This window comes from Neophocaena asiaeorientalis, unplaced genomic scaffold (assembly GCF_003031525.2).
Source record: "Neophocaena asiaeorientalis asiaeorientalis breed wild unplaced genomic scaffold, Neophocaena_asiaeorientalis_V1.1 scaffold275, whole genome shotgun sequence".
Lineage (NCBI taxonomy): Eukaryota > Metazoa > Chordata > Mammalia > Artiodactyla > Phocoenidae > Neophocaena > Neophocaena asiaeorientalis.
In genome coordinates this window covers 8152221-8170873 of record NW_020173679.1, presented here as the reverse complement: position 1 = coordinate 8170873, position 18653 = coordinate 8152221, and the positions used below count along the sequence as shown (strand labels likewise).

At 38.4% G+C, this 18653-nt stretch overlaps 1 protein-coding gene and 1 non-coding gene across 4 annotated transcripts in view; one reads left to right on the top strand and one right to left on the bottom strand.

Annotated features, from left to right (window-relative positions):
• Positions 1-2148: 2148 nt before the first annotated feature.
• The window catches only part of KIF1B (kinesin family member 1B), a 135078-nt gene continuing 118573 nt past the window's right edge, over positions 2149-18653 (top strand). For all 3 annotated transcript variants that reach the window (XM_024749699.1, XM_024749698.1, XM_024749697.1), the window contains exon 1: positions 2149-2324. In XM_024749699.1, the coding sequence (XP_024605467.1) occupies positions 2219-2324 (106 nt within the window). In that variant the 5' untranslated portion in view covers positions 2149-2218. The remainder of the gene's footprint in view (positions 2325-18653) is intronic.
• On the bottom strand, positions 3753-3854 carry LOC112402851 (U6 spliceosomal RNA). Its single transcript, XR_003003772.1, has one exon. It is a non-coding gene; the product is annotated as a U6 spliceosomal RNA (small nuclear RNA).

The window sequence follows — 18653 nt, the reverse complement described above, 5'->3', positions numbered from 1 at the left end:
AAAAAAAAAAAAAAAAAAAAGTAGTCTTTAAAAAAAAAGAAAGTCATGCTTTAGAAGGGTTAATATTGCAGTAGGGTTAAGCAGTTGAGTAGAGTTCTCAGCTGGAGGTTTACAACATAATCTTTAGAAAATGAATAAAACAAAACAACCCATACCTGGGCCCTATCTCAAAAGGGGGGTGGCTAGGCTCATTTGCTTTTCAAAAGACCCCTGTGTGATTGTTTTGTGCAAATCCTGCTCCTCTCCCTCCATTTAAGGACTATTGGATTAAATCTAAAAGCTCAAAGATTAGTTTCTTTATTGCAAGTGTGCTAGGCATGAGGTAGTAAGGACATGGATTAAGGTTAGGGCAATGGAAATGAGAGGAAGGAGGGGATAGAAGAATGGAAATTTATGTTTTAAAAGTTTTCATATGGTATTTCATTAATAATGTTAACACTAATGAAAGGATTCAAAGAGAAGGAAGCAAAAATGACTCCAAGATTTATGGTATGGGTCCAGATAGAAATGGGAAGATTGGCAGAGGTTGCTCGTTTCGGGGAGAAGATAATGGGACATACTGAGTGTTGAGATGATGGCTGTATATTAAAGTGGACTCGGGGGGGGTTGAAATGTGTTGTGTGTCTTGCTTTTTGCGAATGCTTCATTCACTCTCTTTTGGCAAAGTATTCAACTATTGACTATAGGTCATGCTGTATCGACTGGAAGGGTTAATAACTCTAAGCTTTCATTTAATAAGTGTGATTAAAATAAATGTTTGATGTATTAAAAAAAGAACCATCTGTTTATTGTAAAATAAAATGTGAAACAGACTGGAAAAAACATTGCAGCAAATATAAAAAGATTAATATCAATAAATATTGTAATCATTTGAAACACAAACAAAAAAAGTCAGTAAACCAAGTAGAGGACTTGAACAGATAAGTCTCACAATTGGGAAATATAATTCATTAATTCAGTCCTTCAGCAAACATGTAGTGAGCTCTTTCATCAGATACTGTTTTAAGTGCTGGCAAACAAGGTCTCTGAGCATTCTGGTGGTGGTGTGAGAGACAGACAATAGACATGGTCCAAAAAACAAGAATTTCAAATAGTGATAGTGCTGTTAGAAAATAAGATAGGGTATTTATTTTTGCCTTTTCCTGTGGAAAGTATTAGTAGTTGTTCAGCTGGAGGTTAGCATTCCTAACCTTTACTTAATTATGTGGAAAAAAATTGGTCAGGTTTAAGTTCTGTTGGAGCTCCCTGGTAATTGGACCCATAAGTATTTTTCTTTCTTAGTTTTTTCTTTTGTTCAATTCTTTTTGAAGATGTTTATATAATGGATAGAGTACAGATCGAGATCTGTTGTTTCTTGTGGAAATTACCTATGTGGGTTATTTTCACAGAATAGTGTTCGTTTTGTTCTGTTGGGAGGGAAACTGTTCCTCTAAAAAAATGTTCACATTTTTCCCTGTGGCTTCATTCATTCAAAAGTGAAATACAGTGATTTGATTCTGCCGTGAGTCAGAGGATAGAACTTGGGTCTTTTGAAACCTTCTCTGCTTATTGTACAGGATGGTTGTAAGGGCCAAATGAGATACATATGAAAGGGTTCATAGAAGTTAAAGGAATCCCAGGATATCTATAGTTAAAGAAGTTAGCTAGAGCTTATCTTTTCCTTTTGCTGTTTAAATATACATCCTGTAACTGGTTATTTCAAACTGAAATTAATATATAAAAAGTTCAGTGCATTTCTTTAAAGACAAGTAATAAGTTGTTTTGCAGATGGCAAGTTACTTGTGTAAGGAACCCTCTTTAACAAATAAACATTTTGGGTTTTTTTCATATATTATTGAAGACTGATCCAGAAAAAACAGAGAGCAAGGAAGACGTTTGTTCCTTTGCAGTTAAATTTTTTATTATTAAGTCTAGGGACTTTTTAGGCATGGTAAAGAGATAATGGAACAGGAAAACAAATTACAGTCTTTATTTTCTATCTGATAATTTACGGTTGAGAATGTAAGATTTATAGGGAAGAAAAGGGATGAGGTTTTTAGAAATGGAAACAAATAGTACTAAGATAATGGCTCGTATGCTCAAGTTAGCCCATGCTTTCTTTAATTCTGACTATCTTGTATGAATCATTTTTTCTTTTTTAAAGGAAACTTGAACATAATTTCATAAGAAGATTTGATTCTTTATTTCTGGACTGCATATATATAACAAGACCATCAGAATGTCGGGAGCCTCAGTGAAGGTGGCTGTCCGTGTGCGGCCCTTCAATTCTCGAGAGACCAGCAAAGAATCCAAGTGCATCATTCAGATGCAGGGCAACTCAACCAGTGAGTTCATGTTGTGTTCTATCAACTCTGTCTCATTTTCCTATCCTTCCCCCTTTTCCTGCTTGCCGTGATCAGAATAAATGAACATTTGGCTATTAACACTTTGAACTTTGCTGTTCTGAATGATCCATTGAATGTTTTTCCCCTGTGATATGTGCTGTAGCATATTTAAATATGGACTATTTATTTTCTTCTTTACAATTGAGAAGTCCTTAGAGAACTGAACGAATTTAGTTAGTGTTATTAAGTTGAAATCTTAAGGATAGTAAAGGTGTAAGCAGTGATTTTTAGTAAATGATGCTGTGAAATATACCTGTTGAGCCTCCAAGATTACTTTGCTTTCTTGATTTTAAAAGCACTTGAGCTTGCCAAGATGGTCTTCACACTTACTCTGCTTCCTTACAATGGTTCTTTGAGTTGAACAACAGATATAGCTAAAACAGTAAACTTGTAAATCATTACTAAAAATTATCAGTCATTGCTTCCTAGCTTGTTTCCCTATATAGTTGCTTAGGTGAAAAATGACTTGAAGCTCATTTGAAGCCCCTTCAAAATTGAAGGGGTTTTTGGTACTTGAATTAGTTACTCGGTATGGATCTGTAGGCAAACTATTACTTAAAATAGATGTAGGTTCTACTGTTTCAAAACCTATAACTTTGTGATAAAGCCGAATTGTTGTTCTTTCAGATAGATACAAGTTAATGTTGAATTGTTGAGGAAACATGCTGATCTCATCTATTTGTGGGCCAGTGTTTTGTGTAGAGGATTCTCCCAGTGGGAAATAAAACTTTATATATTTAAGGTCTACAGTGTGGTGCTTTGATATGTTTATACATTGTGAAATGATTAGCAAAATCTAATATATCCATCATGTCTCATAGTTACCTTTTATTTTGTGGTAAGAACACTTGAGATCTACTCTCTCAGCAAATTTTACATAGACAGTACATCATTATTAACCATAGTCACCATGCTGCACATTAGGTCTCCAGAACTTATCTTATAACTGAAAGTTTGTACCCTTTGATCAGAATCTCCTTTTTTCCCCCACTCCTCAGCTATCATTCTCTATTACTGTGAGTTCGCCGTTTATTTTTTTTATTTTTTATTTTTTTCGCCGTTTATTTTTTGATATAGATTCCTCATATACAACTTTGAACCTTCTGTTGCTTACATACTTTTCTGAACTTGCTAAATAGGACTCACAACATTTTATTTTTTAAAAAAAGATTCAAAAGTAGGAGTCTAAACTGCTGTACCACTGTTTGTGCTTTACATTTCTTTGTCATTTGTGCCAGTGATTCTATGAATTATATATCCTATGAATAATTGTAAAAAGAGATGCAAAATTCAGTATTGTTCTCTAACAAATGTTTATATTCCTAAATGTCACTCATTCAAGCTATGTTATCCTTTGTGTTTCATTTTAAGAATTAAGTTTTACACAGTATAACTAAAAACTTGCATGGGGCCTTGCTAAGCTTCTCTGTATTGTTCCAGTTTTAGTATAGGTGCTGCTGAAGTGAGCACACTAAAACCTGATTATTGAGCCCCTTGTTTCTTTCTGAAAAATGCATTTAACTATAACTTAGTATGGAGGCATTTTTGACTGCTGGTGTTGCCTCTAAATATGATGGTGTGTATCACAAGTTCTTTTAAAGTGCGGACGTTAGGAAATCCTGGATCAGGAGCCAGAACTGATTCCAGAAAGAAATACTTTTCTCTGTTTTGCATGCTGAACTATCCAGGAATCCCCAGTGTCATGGAGATGGATTTTCATTAATGGTTGGGGTGTTGCTACTTTCTTTATAGAGTTGGAAATCTTAAACTAAAACTTTTAAGGAGAAAGTGAGTATTAAAAGGCCATATCCACGAATGCAAAGATCACTTTATCATATAATAAAAATAAATGGAAAATGTTTATTAACATTTTTTCTTGATGACAGATCATTTTAGAATGCCCACATCTTAAATGGGTTATAAGTTTATATTCATTGTCAAGGTCAAATAGCATTACATTAATTTCACCCCAGTTTTGATTTATTTTTGTGAATAGGTAAAACATTCAGAGGGTATGAAATCCAAAATGTACAGAGTGTACAGTACAAACATTCCTCTCACCCCATCACGTAGTCAACCAGTTCCTCTCCCTAGAAGTAACTTGTGTTAGATTTCCTTCAAGAGATAGTTTAAGCAGGATTATCTTTCTCTAATGTAGTTTTTTTCCTTTTAATTAGTGGTAAGGTATAATAGTAACTTATTTTGCAGTCTTGACTGCATTGTATATTTTATTTTTTTTAATTAATTAATTAATTAATTTGGTTGCACCAGGTCTTAGTTGCGGCAGGCAGGCTCCTTAGTTGCAGCTCGCTGGTTCCTTAGTTGTGGCAGGTGGGCTCCTTAGTTGTGGCTCACTGGCTCCTTAGTTGCGGCTCTCTGGCTCCTTAGTTGTGGCATGCGAACTCTTAGTTGCGGCATGCATGTGGGATCTAGTTCCCTGACCAGGCATCGAACCCGGGTACCCCACACTGGGAGCGCAAAGTCCTAACCACTCTGCCACCAGGGAAGTCCCCTGCATTGTATATCTTAAACACCTGAGTAAAACTATTCATGTTTATATCTTGTAAAAGATGTATTTTTTTTCTTTTTGAGATTTTAGCATGAGAGAATATCCATGTAAGTTAATAGGATTTTATTAACAAGTATCTACTATATGTATAATGGTATGCTAAGTACTAAACCAATATAAAAAAAACTAATCTATTGACTATTCAGGAGAATAAAACTATTAGAGTGTGTAGCAAAATTAAGATTTTCTATAGTTCTGGATAGTTATGTGAAATGGATCTGGGTCTGCTTAATTTTCTGACTGCTAGTGTTTGATCATCTGGATTAAGAGCTCACTGAGATTATTGATGGCTAATAAAAAAAATGTTAGACCTCATTGTATCTAAGATATGTGGCTCTCTTTCTGACCTTATTATTTTGATTGTATAGAAAATAATGTCAGGTTAGGGGAAAAAAGTAAAATTATCCAAATGTGATATTCATTCTGAATGAAGGATTTCAGCTGTCTTCACTTGTAGTAGACAGCAAACTGAAGAAGAAAATAAGATTCCTAGCTGAACATTTTCTAAGGATAGGGCCATAAATTTTGGAGTTTGGGAGGATGCTAAGTTCTATTTACTCATTCTTGTTTATTTTCCCCAAAGATCTCTCCAGAATTACTGAAAATATTTATATGTCTTTTGAGGAAATATTAATGAAGAGATGCCTGGTTTTTATTAGAAGTTAATTAATATGGTTAGACTAGGCCTGGGCTTATTGTACTAGTACTACGAAAACCAGTCTGTGGACCACCTTAAGCACAGTGCTGAACTACCAGTGATTTTTTCCATCATATTTTGTCTACAACCTTTCTAGACAGCAGACTGAGTGGCTCTGCTCTGTCTTGCCCTATGTCTTTTTCTTCCTCTTTTGAGAGTCTGCTGTAATGTGAGTCTCTAGGGATCACAGAGTTGCATGTACCTTAGGACCCTGCCCTTAAGGAGTTAAAGTTTGTGGTAGGAGAGACAAGACATACCAAAATAACCTCAATATAAAGTAAAAATGATCAAAGTGATACTTGCCATAAAAAAGGGTTTTAAAAAAGTGCAGATGTGAGTTTGGCAAAGGGCACATGTAAAATTCATAGATGATAGGAGGGTATTTCAGCTTGACCTTGAGGATTAAACTAAACATCCCGTATGTTTGGGGAAAGTTTCAGAATTGTAGCTTATTAGGACTTATTAGTGTTATATCTAGATTGGTACTCCTAGCCTCATCTGGCTATAACACATTGCCTCTTCGCTTAAACATTCACCAGGAGAAATTTGTGACTTTTAAAATAATATTAGCCTCCTGAAACAAAAGTCCTCATTAGATGAATCAGCCTTAGAAAAAGTAGTGTTAGATTTCTAGCTGAATGCTTTGTCATGGTTCAGAAAGTTTGGGGTAATTTTGGTTTCTTTGAAAGGTGTTTGTTTTTGGAAAGCTAATTAGCTAATTGTATCAGAGACTTTTTCCTCTAGAATTTTGGCGTTTTCAGTTTTCTGCTGTTTTCTATTTCTGTTTACAATTTTATATGGCAGTTTTTTAGTAATTTGACTAATATGTAATCCAAATAACTTTGGAGAGATTTTAAGTGAGCCAACTTGTTATGTTTAGAAAGTATTAATGGCTTGTTTTTAAAAAATTGGGCTTAAGATTGGGATAGAGCATGGATTTTGAACCTAGAATTGTTGGAAAAACTGAAATGAATTTTCTGTAGCCACGTGTGTTAGCTGCATTAAAAGACTGCTATGCTGGCAAGCTGGCCTGGACTCTGCTCACACGGATTATGGCTGATTGCAGATGGAATGCAATGGAATGTTCCTGCCGTAAGGTCTCATGAAAAAGTAGAAGAGGGTGGTGAAGAGTACTTTAGGGAATGTGCTAGATTTGAAAACTGAGTAGTGGCAGTTTTATTCAAGCACTTTCTGGTCTCAGAGGGAGTATTTTCTATGGCACAGACAAATGTTACTGTCTTGACATTTGGGAGACCAGAGTGCATACAAATAGCTTTGTTTAATAATATCCCATTATATTCCAAGTTTCTCCCACTTTGGAAGCATTTTTTATTGTCTAATTACTTTAAAAAAGGAAAATGGGACAAAATTAATGCTCTGCTCACATTTATGGTTACGTTATGTGTGTAAATCTGGAGACTTTGAAACTGCATAAATTCCCCTCTGAAAAACAATAAGTTCTCACACACTCCTTCTGGTGATTAAATTGTGATCTTTTGCTTTGTCTTTAACCACAGGAATCAGTCTCTAATCCTTTGGTAAGTCTCCTTCATATTTTTATTAATCTTCCTTAGTTTAGGATCTTTTTTTTTTTTTCCCTATGCCCAGGTATTAAGTGGGATAAAAGAAATCCTGTTGTTTTTTTTTCTGCTGATTGCTTACATTGTATATTTTAAAAGGCTCTTTCATTCGCACTTGTGCATTTCTAAACCAAATGCTGCACATCACATCTGGTACAAAGAATGACTTCATGTCCATTAATGAAAATTTGGGATGGGGGAACACAGGGACAAAATGGAGTTTGGAAAGGAAGACTTTTGAAAGGAATTCTTATAAATCTGTATGTTTTTTCTAGCATAAATTAATATAGCTACATGAAAATAAATGTAAATGCATATAAACTATCTTTGTGAACATTCTGGAAAATAAGAGGGCAAGAAAAGTTACCTCCATTTTTACCTCTTTACTGCAGCCTACTGCTGCATTTTGATGGACTTTTATTGTTGTTGTTCCAATTAGGTTAAATGGTTAGCATCTGTGTAATTATGTATTCCAGTCTTTTCTTGTTAGTCTTTAGTTTTCTTCTCTCTTTAGTGTTACCTAATTTGCACTTGCATTTTAGTCTGAGTTTCTTTTACTGGCCTCTATGGTTAGACTTCTGAGTGTCTATCAAGATGGGAGCCCTTTGAAATTATATGCAAAATATGTTTCATGCATATTCCTAGGGAGACGGTAATCACATTCAATATGATTTTTAAAATTCATACATATATTTTTTTATTGAAGTGTAGTTGATTTACAGTGTTGTGTTACATATATATTCTTTTTCATATTCTTTATCCATCCGTCTGTTGATGGACATTTAGGTTGCTTCCATGTCTTGGCTTCAGTACATTTAAAATTTTTTTAATTTTGGCTGTGTTGGGTCTTCGTTGCTGTGTGCGGGCTTTCTCTAGTTGTGGTGAGCGGGGGCCACTCTTGGTTGCGGTGCGCGGGCTTCTCATTGCGGTGGCTTCTCTCGTTGCGGGGCATGGGCTCTAGCCTCAAGGGCTTTAGCAGTTTTGGCTCGTGGGCTCTAGAGCACAAGCTCAGTAGTTGTGGCACACGGGCTTAGTTGCTCCGCAGCATGTGGGATCTTCCCAGACCAGGGCTCGAACCCGTGTCCCCTGCATTGGCAGGTGGATTCTTAACCACTGTGCCACCAGGGTAGTCCCAGCTTCAGCACATTTTTAAAGAGAGCTCTGTCCCCAAAAAGGGTTAAGAAGCACTAGCCTAGCATGAAAATATCTGCTTTAAGTCTTTTCAGGATAAGCCAGGACATGATTAGGTCAGACTGAGGTGTAAACTCCATAATATAACACCCAAAGTGCTTCACAGTGTGGCTGGAGGAGTAGGATAAGGACAGCTTTTCAGCTACTACTTCTTCACCTCGACACCATGTGCTCTAACCATAGAGATGCAATGTGCAGTTTTTTGTTTTGTTTTTTACCTACCCTTCGTTAAGATTCATTTGGTGAACTGTATATCTCACTCATACCCAAGTCATTCATCTCTCAGTAACCTCTACCAATGTCATGAATTTCACTGAGAGTCACTAAAACTACTGGATGTTTTGGCATTTAAACTCCTAACAGCACTATTTTTCTTAGAGTCCAGAACTGGAAATAACCCCCAGTATCCATCAGCAGGGGAATGGATAAATAAATCATGGTATATTTACATAATAGTGCATAGCAAAGAAGAGAGGAATTACTGCGTATACACACACACACACACACGGAAATCATAAACTGTAGCTGTACAAGCAAGTTGGAAAAGCAGTTGATGTATTTTATTTATATAAATTTAAGAACATACAAAACTGTTCTCTGTATTCTTTACTCCATAAAAAGACATAGGGTAAAACTATGAAGAAAAGTAAGGCAATAATGACAAAATTCTGCAGGCCTCAGTGGAGAGATGGTGGGCAAAGAAATCTGGGCGGGTCATACAGTGGAGCTACAGAGGTGAGAGTCATGTTCTGTAATGCGCTGGTGGGTACCTGGGGTTTTGTTTATTGTTGCTGTTTAAACTCTACATATATTTTATAAGTATATCTACTAAACATTTAATTAAAAATGCATAAAAGCAAAGGGAAAAAACAGTCTTAATCTTGCAAATTGAGATGCTGTGCACCCAGGCCTATTTAGACCAGTGACCAGGGCATACCATATGATAAGCACAAGTCCACGAAATTTGCCTCCCGTCCCCTCTTTCTTTTGCGTTATGCGGGCCTCTCACTGTTGTGGCCTCTCCCGTCGCAGAGCACAGGCTCCGGACGCGCAGGCTCAGCGGCCATGGCTCATGGGCCCAGCTGCTCTGCGGCATGTAGGATCTTCCCAGACCGGGGCACGAACCCGCATCCCCTGCATTGGCAGGCAGACTCTCAACAACTGCGCCACCAGGGAAGCCCTCGAACCACTTTTTGACTTCTTTTTCCAAAGAGAGGAATGCTTACATGTTCACCTTGGTTAAATGACACTCATTTAGTCACTGGAATGTAGGAAGATAAGCAACAAGAAGGTGAAGAGGCTTTTACAGCACAGGAAGAAGAGTTCAGTAAAATATATTGAAATCAGCTTGGGTACCCGTGGCATTAAACTTTTAAAAAATTTTGACACACAACACTTTTCCTGTAATCAGGACTTGAAGCTATAGCAATGAGAGGGGTCTGTGTGTGTGTGCTGGGGTTGGGAAATAAAGGTGCCCCTGAAATGATACTGTGTTTACTCAGTTGGAATTGATTGAAACCAATTTTGTCCTTTAGAATGACTTTTGGAATGGGTTGATAAAGGGAAGGTCCAGGTCTTGCACTGTCAGTGGCCTTCTCACAATTTTCCTTGGTATTTAATGACTTCTCATATGGCACCTTAACTAAGCTGACATTCTGGAATGTACCCCTCTCTGTTTCTTACGTTTTTCTTCTGCTGGGATAAAGTTTATGGTCTTAAAGAAGGGTATTAGATTGCACCCTCTTCTAGATGAGATAAATTCATTTACCATTAACTTATTGAGCACATTTTTTTTTTTCCTTCAGTATGCGGGCCTCTCACTGTTGTGGCCTCTCCCGTTGTAGAGCACAGGCTCTGGACGCACAGGCTCAGCGGCCATGGCTCGCGGGCCCAGCCACTCCGCGGCATGTGGGATCCTCCCGGACCGGGGCACGAACCCGTGTCCCCTGCATCGGCAGGCGGACTCTCAACCACTGTGCCACCAGGGAAGCCCCCTGAGCACATTTTTTAAAGTATTCTTCAAGATCATGATTTTAATGATTATATAGTATTCTGTTGGATTTATGAACCATAATTTATTTAGCTCATCACCCATTATCAGACACTTGAGCCTTAAAACCACTTCTCAGGACTGCTGTAAAGAATGTAAACGCTCTGGGCTTCCCTGGTGGCGCAGTGGTTGAGAGTCTGCCTGCCGATGCAGAGGATACGGGTTCGTGCCCCGGTCCGGGAAGATCCCACATGCCGCGGAGCGGCTGGGCCCGTGAGCCATGGCCGCTGAGCCTGCGCGTCCGAAGCCTGTGCTCTGCAACGGGAGAGGCCACAACAGTGAGAGGTCCGCGTACTGCAAAAAAAAAAAGAAAAAGTAAGCCCCTCACAAGGGGGGAAGGAATTGTTTTTATTTTTTACTTATTTATTTAAAAAATTTTTTATTTGGCCGCACCGGGTCTTAGTTGCGGCATGCGGGATCTAGTTCCCTGACCAGGGATCAAACCCGGGCCCCCTGCATTGGGAGCACGGAATTTTAGCCACTGGACCACCAGGGAAGTCCCAGGAATTGTTTTTAGAAGGCAGTTTATGCAGCCGTCTACCTGGCACCTCTTCCCTGCTTGCCTAAATAAACATCTTAAGCTTGGAATGTCCAAAACTGAATATCTGATATATCCTCTTGAATTCTTGCTCCTCTGCATTCTCCCTCAACTCAGTTAAAGGCAACTCTACCTTTGTAGTTGCTCAGGGCAAACATCGTAAAACATCCTTGACTCTCTCTTATCCTCTATCCATCATAAAGCCCTGTAGGCTCTGCCGTAGAGTATACCCAGAATCTTACTTTCCACCTCCTTTACTGCCACCACCTACAGTAGCCTCCTTACAAGTCTCCTTGCTTCAGCGCTTGCCCTCTAGTAATCTGTTCACCATCCTTTTAGAATGGAAGTCAGATTACTTTTTTGCTCTAAACTCTCAGATGGTTCCCATTTCACTCAGAATAAAAGCTGAAGTCTGTGCAGGGACCTCCCTTCTCCCTTTGCCAAACCTCTGTAGCCTCCTTGGTCTTTCCCTTAGTAATGCTGTGGGTAAATATTCCCAAGTCTAAAGTAGTCTTCAGGAACATGAGTTTAGTGGCTGTATTGTAGTTATGAATCATACATTATTTAGCTCATCCTCTGTTATCAAATACTTGAGCCTTAGCTTCTCCATTTATTAAATGGAGATGTTGCTAATGCCTACCCAGCTCTCTGTTCCTAGGTTGTTGTGAGGATCAAATGGAATTGGGTGTCCGCGTAGGATGGTATTTGAAAGTTATTTGTGAAATTGTTTTTTGTGGTTAGTTTTGGTACCTAAATCATTATTTTCAATGGGAGTATAAATGTATAGGCAGAAACAGTTGAACCTGTCACTAAAGGAGGGGGCCTTTGGTATTGTGTGTTTGGAACTGCTTTTTATTATAGTGTATAATTCAAACTTCTTCAATTACCTAAATAAGTTGTTTTCACATCTGGATTCTGAAACGGCCAAGAGAGAAGACTGAAAAAAATCTTGTAGGAAACCTGCTGCTTTGCATCTTACTGTTTTAGTCTTTTGAGGTTGCCTTGATTAAATCCAGACTGTACTTCATGTGGCCTTTATATGTACATTTGTTGCTTTTTTCAAAGGGGAAAGCAACCATGCCCAGTTTTGTTTGTTTGTTTGTTTGTTTTAAATGCCTTCTTTGCAATTCTCAAGGGTTGTTTTGGAGTTCATTTTTGAAAGTCTGTGCCAACAACACAGTGCTGATAGCTTTTGGTAGTTGCCCAGTGAAGTGTGAAGCACTTGCAGTGGGAGCTCACAAAGTCTGGAGTGTGGTTAGAGAGACCGCGAAAGGGGCTACTCGTGCCGATTTTATAGTAGGCGAAGTTGGTGTTCACAGATTTAATTTTTTGTAGTATATCAACAACGTGCTTATTTTATGAACAAACATTTCTAGTGGGCTAAAAACTGTTCTTGGTTGTACTGTTTAGGGATGAGTGCTTTGTACATATAGGTGGTAAGAATAAGAAATATGAAATTAGGTTTTTGAGGGCATATGTGGGAAATTAGATTTTTGTTAACTCAGCAGACATAGGCTGGGAGGCCACCAGGGGCTCAGAGTATTTTTAGTTTCATCTTAGAGATAAGTAATCAAAGCAGTGTGATGACCATTATGAAGGTATTAGGAGAGGTATCTAAATAACTGAGGGGCAGGGCCAGGAAAGGTGGGGAATGTCTGGGAAGCCTCTTTTGTTTTGGCAGAACAAAAAACTGTACTGCCAGAATTAGCAGAAGCTATGTAAAGAGGAAATAATTTAACTACAATTACTGTTTCCCTGTGACATTGTTCTGGTCTGATACTAGAGTTCCTTTTGTAACTGTGAATAAAATTGAGAAGGCAAAATGGGTGAAGGGGAAAACAAAAGCAGCTTTTACTTTTTAAATTGCCTTTTAGTTGGGGGAAAACCACTGCGATTAGTAGGTAACGACAAGACAACAATAATAAACACTTAAGCTATGCCAGCCACAATTAGACGCTTACAGACTTTAACTCATGTAATCCTCACAACAGTCCTATGGCAGATACTCGTATTTTCCTCATTTCACAGATGAGGGCATAAATACTGGCTAACTTGCCTGGGGTCACACATCTAGGAATGAGAGAACTAGAAAATGAACTGGTGCTGTCTGGCTCCAGGGCCCTCACTCTTTTTTTTGTATCTGCCAATCCCAAACTCCTCATTTATCCCTCCCCCACACCCTTTCCACTTTGGTAACCATAAGTTTGTTTGCCATGTCTGTGAGTCTGTTTTGTAAATAAGTACATTTGTGTCATATTTTAGATTCCACATATAAGTGATATCATATGGTATTTGTCTTTCTTTTTCTGGCTTCACTTAGAATGACATCTCTAGGTCCATCCATGTTGCAGCAAATGGCATTATTTCATTTTTTTTTATGGCTGAGTAGTATTCCATTGTGTGTGTGTGTGTGTGTGTGTGTGTGTGTGTGTGTGTGTGTATACATACCACATCTTTTATCCATTCATCTGTTGATGGACACTTAGGTTGCTTCCATGTCTTGGCTATTGTAAATAGTGCTGCTATGAACATAGGGATGCATGTATCTTTCTGAATTAGAGTTTTCTCCAGATAATGCCCAGGAGTGGGATTGCTAGATCATATGGCAACTATATTTTTAGTTTTCAAAGGAACTTCCATACTGTTTTCCACAGTGGCTGTACCAGTTTACATTCCCACCAACGATGTACGAGGGTTCCCTTTTCTCCACACCCTCTCCAGCATTTACTGTTTGTAGACTTTTTAATGATGGACAATCTGACTGGTGTGAGGTGATACCTCATTATAGTTTTGAGTTGCATTTCTCTAATAGCGATATTGAACATCTTTTCATGTGCCTTTTGGCCATCTGTATGTCTTCTTTGGAGAAATGTCTATTTAGGTCTTCTGCCCATTTTTGGATTGGGTTGTTTGTTTTTTTGTTATTGAGTTGTATGAGCTATTTGTATATTTTGGAAATTAATCCCTTGTCGGTTGCATCGTTTGCAGATATTTTCTCCCAGTCTATAGGTTGTCTTTTCGTTTTGTTTATGGTTTCCTTTGCTGTGCAAAAGCTTTTAAGTTTGATTAGGTCCCATTTGTTTATTTTTGCTTTTGTTTCTATTGCCTTGGGAGACTGACCTAAGGAAACATTGCTATGATTTATGTCAGAGAATGTTTTGCCTATGATCTCTTCTAGAGTTTTATGGTGTCCTATCTTATATTTAAGTCTTTAAACATTTTTGAGTTTATTTTTGTGTATGGTGTGAGCGTATGTTCTAACTTCATTGATTTACATGCGGCTGTCCAGCTTTCCCAGCACCACTTGCCGAAGAGACTGTCTTTTCTCCATTGTATATTCTTGCCTCCTCTGTCGAAGATTAATTGACCATAGGTGTGTGGGTTTATTTCTGGGCTCTGTATTGTGTTCCATTGATCAATATGTCTGTTTTGGTCAGAGCTCTGACTCTTAATCTCTGACCTGTATATATTGCTTCTCAAAATATTAAGTTTTACTATTCCGTGTAATAAGACCGAACGCCTGTGTCTATTTAGAATTTAACTGTTCAGTTAAAATTTATCTTGATGTCCTTTTTTGATTCAGGGAAATTATTAATAAAAAGGGCATTATTATTAGTTGAGACATCTTTGTACCACTTAGCTTAAAGAAAAGCTGGGCCTTCCCTGTCATCTCCCTTCAGAATCATTCAAAATTTGCTTAGGAAGAGCAGAATTGTTGTTAATTGAGAGTTTGTTTAATGTTTATTATAGCTAGCATATTTATTTTATACTCCCTTGATGACAGTGTGACACTACAGAGTTAGTAGATTTTTTTCTTCTTTTCTTCCATTTGAATGTTTAATACTCTGGGATTGAGTATATAGTTGACCCTTGAACATCAAGGGGGTTAGGAATGCCGACCCTCTGCACAGTTTAAAATCCACCTATAATCTATAATTGACCCTTTGTATCTGCGGTTCTGCATCCGTGGATTCAACTAGCCCTAGATCGTGTAGTACTGTACTATTCACTTTTGAAAAAACCCACGTGTAAGTGACCCACACAGCTCAGACTGTGTTGTTCAAGGGCCAGCTGTATAGTGAATGCATATAGTACATTTATCCTGTTTTATAAGATTTAGAATCTAATTTTGTTATTTTAAAAGATCAAGAAATTTTATGATTGTAGGTCTTTTGCTCAAATCTACTTTATGACAATATGCTTTATGCCATTTTAATATATTTTCGGCAATATATTATTCTAAGTAGAGGAGAGGATGCTTCTGGGGCTTGGTTTTATGGTTTTGGAATATAAATGGTATATAAAATAATCGTGTGCCATTTTTCTTAAATTTGGATATAGTAGAAAGTTTTTGAAGAGGAAGTTTGTGCCGAAGATATCACTGGTATTTTTAACAAGCTCAAAACATGCCATCAGAGAAAAGTTAATATAAAGTTACACTGTTGCCACGATGATATGTTAATTGTAGTCGCAGGCAAAATCTTTAATAGTTTGCCAACAACAGTGTAATTGCTGCATAGAGACTTTGAGACATTAGATAAACAAATTTATTCTGGAGAATAAAAGGGCTTTTAAGTACAAATCTTGTTTTGACTGCCTTGTTTTCTAGGACTTAGTAATTAAAACATTATTTCTGCATCTTGATGCTGGAGTAACAAAGTTGTAAAGAAGACCAGGAAAAAGGGGGGTAAAGTTGGGGGACTTTGCAGGCTTTGTAAGACTAATTTTGACTTGAAGGCACTCTAAGAAAGGGAAGATGGTCTTGCGGTTCATCAGTAAACTAAAGCCTATGGAACATTTTATGGGGAGTCATTTTAAAGGCATTCCATTGATCTTGAATAAGGGTCTTCAAGCCTTTACGTGAAAGGTGCTGTCCCGTTCTTCACTCTTCTCCGGCTCTCCTAAGGTAAGGAATGTCAGCTACAGCATAAAGAATAAAAAGTCTGAAGGCACAGGGGAAAGGTGTGCAAGGTGCAGGGAGAGGATAAACTCGAGGTCCTCTCCCCTGTGGACCTGGGAAAAGGTACAATCAGATCTTCAGTTCTGAGGCTGCCTTTCTGATTTATGAAGGGAGAGTTAAGAAAACAGCCTGGAAACCAGATGAGATCTGGATGGTGATGGGGGAACCAAGGCCCGGAGGTGAGGATGAGCCAGAGTGAGTTATGGGGAAGTCAAGTGATAGCCTGACAAAGACTCTTCCTCTTGGGAGTCCAGAAGGTGGTTATGATAGTAGCTAACATAGCTTGACTTCCTTTGTCTCTTGGCTGTCAGGACCCCATGCTCTCCTGATTGCCTTCCTTCCCCCCACGCCATTCTCTGTTCTTCCTTTCCTCCTGTGTTAAAAGTACACCAGGACCTTGTCTCTCCTCTTTGATCTCTTTTCTGTCTACAGGGAAGACACACTCCCTAAGTGATTTCATCTAGGCTCAAGGCTTTAAATGTCATTGAGGTGACAATGACTCCCAAATTCATTTCTCCAGCCTGCACCCCTTTGTACAACTCCGCACTTGTCTACCCGGCTGCTAATTTAACTCTACTTAAAGGCCTAAGAAGTATCTCAAACTCAGCATGTCTTCAACAGAACTGATTTCCCCTCCTTGCCCAACTAAAGTGGCTCTTCATTCATTCTTACCCATTCTTTAGTTTCTCAGACCAAAAATATTGGGGTCACTCTTCTTTTTCTTACAGGCCACCTGTAATTCATCAGTAAGTCAGTCTTGTTGTCTCTGCTTTCACAGTGTCTCCTAAATCTGGTTACTTTTTATCATTTCTACTCTAGTCCAAGAACACTCCAGTAGCTTCCTATCTTTCTGTTTCTGCTTTTGTTCCTATGTAGTAGCCAGAGTCATATTCTAGAAATGTAAATCAGATTATGTCAGCTTGTGCTTCAAGTCCTTTGTTGGCTTCCTGTCACTTTTAGAATATAACTAAAAACCCTCACCTTAAAAAAAAAAAAAAAAAAAAAAAAAAACCCTCACCTTGGCCACAGGCCCCAGAGAATTTGGCCTCTGGCTAGCCCTCTGATTTCACATGCCATTATAGTTTACTCCTTTGGCAACACTACTGGTCTTGCCGGGCCCTAAATGTCATGCAGGTCCCTGCTCAAATGTGGCAGCCTGCCCATTCTTATCTAAAAGAGTCACTCCTGCTACTTCCATTGTCACCGTTATATCTCCTAAGTCTTCTTTATTTTTCTTCCAGGTTGTACTATCTCTATTAGTTAATTATCTGACTTCCTGATTAGAATGTAAGCTCCTTCAAGGCAGGGACTGTTTTTTCACTAGATACCTTCAGGCCTGGGGCATGGTAGGCACCCAAGTATTTGCTAAATGAAAGAATATTTTGAGTATTTACTTTGTGCTAGGTCCTGAGCTAAAACTCTTGACATCGATTAGTGATTAATCCTCCCAACAAGTTCTATAAAGGTAGGCACTATTATTGTTGTACCCATTTTACAGATAAGAAAACTGAGGCTTACTGATTGTTATGTACTGAGTTTATAGATGGACCCTAGGATAATATTGGATACTTAGGGTGGAGTTAGATCAAAGCCTCTACAGTATTCTATTTCCTTCACTGCTAAAATATTTAATAATGTCTTCTAGAAATATTTTCTAGATCAACTCAGGTTTTGATCATTGAATATTGGGTCAAATTGTAAGACAAAATTCAGTTTTGGATCAAGAAACACAATGCTTTTGATATAGGAATGGACCTTTCTTTCTCCTGGCCCCCGCAAATGCCACAGACTGAAACTCATGGATTTCTGATGCCAGATGCAGTTCTCATGGGAGGCATTATGTAAATGGCAAAGATGTTCTGCAGTAGTGGTTGTGTTCTGTGTAATTGGTCTCCACACTTCCATTCATGCTTTCCTCCAATCCAGTCTCCATGCTTTAGTCCATCCATCACTGTAGTCAAGCCACTCCAGTGGCTTCTCACTGCTCAGGGGTTCACCAGCTCCTTGAGGTCTGTCCACGACCCTGAGATTTAGTGCTTTTCTACCCTTTGCAGCTCACTGCATTTGAGCTACACCTGTCAAACCAGTGCCTGGGTTTCACGTCCTTCTTTTTGCCCCAGGGCTTCCTAATGCAGTTCCCTGGCCTGGGATACACATTGCCCAGTGGGTCAGAGCCTTGGAGCCAGATGGTCCAAATTTCAGTTCAGGCTCTGGCCTTGGACAACTCAGGTGCTCCAAGTGTAAAATGGAGATGATGCAACGTGAGGTTATTTTGTGGATTAAATGAGTGTGTACATGTAATGCTTTAGCACAGTGCTTGGAACATAGTAAGCATTCAGTAGGTGTTGGCTGATATTATTATCACTCGGCTTTCCTTAGCTATCTCCTACTTACCCTTCAGCTCCCCCTTCTCTTTCACCAAATCAGAGTTTACTGACTAAAAAATTGCCTCTTTTATATATGTTTCCTTTTATATGTTTCTACTTATATGTTCTTATAGGACCCCATGCTTATCTAGCATGGATCTTACCATAATTTGAAAGCATGTATTTATTTTGTGTGATTATATGTCTGTCTCCTCCACTAACTCTGAGCTCTAGAAGGGTGGAAATAACTCTTTTCCTTGCCATTGTATCCCTAACCCAGTACCTGGTACATAGTTTGTGCTTAATAAATGTGCTCAG